Below are 697 nucleotides of genomic sequence, written 5' to 3' on the forward strand. Positions count from 1 at the left end.
CAGCAGGGCCCGGGAGCTGGGCTGCAGGAGAGGAGCAGGGGGAGCCCCAGCACTCACCTCAGGTAGCGGCGGACGGGCTCGCAGGCCACCTCCAGGATGACCATGGAGGGGTCCAGCACGCGCAGCGCCTTGATGGCCGAGATGTAGAGGGTGATGATGTCACACGTGTTGACGCCTACAGCCGGGACAGGAGGCTGAGGGTGACCGCAGCACCCAGGGTGGCCACCGGCCAGCCAGGGGACCTGCAGGGGCCAGGTGACTGCACGCCCGAGATCTGAGCCACCGCCCCCCCCCAGCAAGCAGTCTGTGCCAGGGGCTTGTGCACCACCCCACCACCAGGCCAACACCCCCAAGGGCCCCCCAAAACTGCCCCTTACCCACCTCCCCCCAGGCCCTGCAGGTGGCTGGGAGACTGGACTCTTCGCCTCCGGTTCTGGGCCCTGAGGTCAATGGGGGGGGTCGGCCCATACCTGGGTGGAGAAGCCGCGTCTCCAGGGCGGCCTTGAGGGACACGAGCAGCTGCTGCCGCTGGTCAGTCCGCTCCAGGCAGTACTTGAGGTCCTCCACGGCCGGCCGGGAGTCAGGGAAGTCTGCAGGGAGAGGCCGGCCACGCCCACGCCTGAGACGAGGAACACCCACTGGACGCTACGCTACCCTTCACGTGCCCACAGGTCTGGCTGCAGCTGCCCTGCAGGGC

At 69.0% G+C, this 697-nt stretch overlaps 1 protein-coding gene across 1 annotated transcript in view; it reads right to left on the reverse strand.

Moving 5' to 3' along the window:
- The window catches only part of ANAPC2 (anaphase promoting complex subunit 2), a gene marked incomplete at its 5' end in the record, with an annotated part of 29585 nt that overhangs the window by 6787 nt on the left and 22101 nt on the right, over window positions 1-697 (reverse strand). Inside the window, 2 exons of the mRNA XM_014529684.1 lie at window positions 56-175; window positions 471-645. Coding sequence (XP_014385170.1) covers window positions 56-175; window positions 471-645 — 295 coding nt within the window. The remainder of the gene's footprint in view (window positions 1-55; window positions 176-470; window positions 646-697) is intronic.

The sequence above is a fragment of the Myotis brandtii genome, unplaced genomic scaffold, assembly GCF_000412655.1.
Source record: "Myotis brandtii unplaced genomic scaffold, ASM41265v1 scaffold691, whole genome shotgun sequence".
NCBI lineage: Eukaryota > Metazoa > Chordata > Mammalia > Chiroptera > Vespertilionidae > Myotis > Myotis brandtii.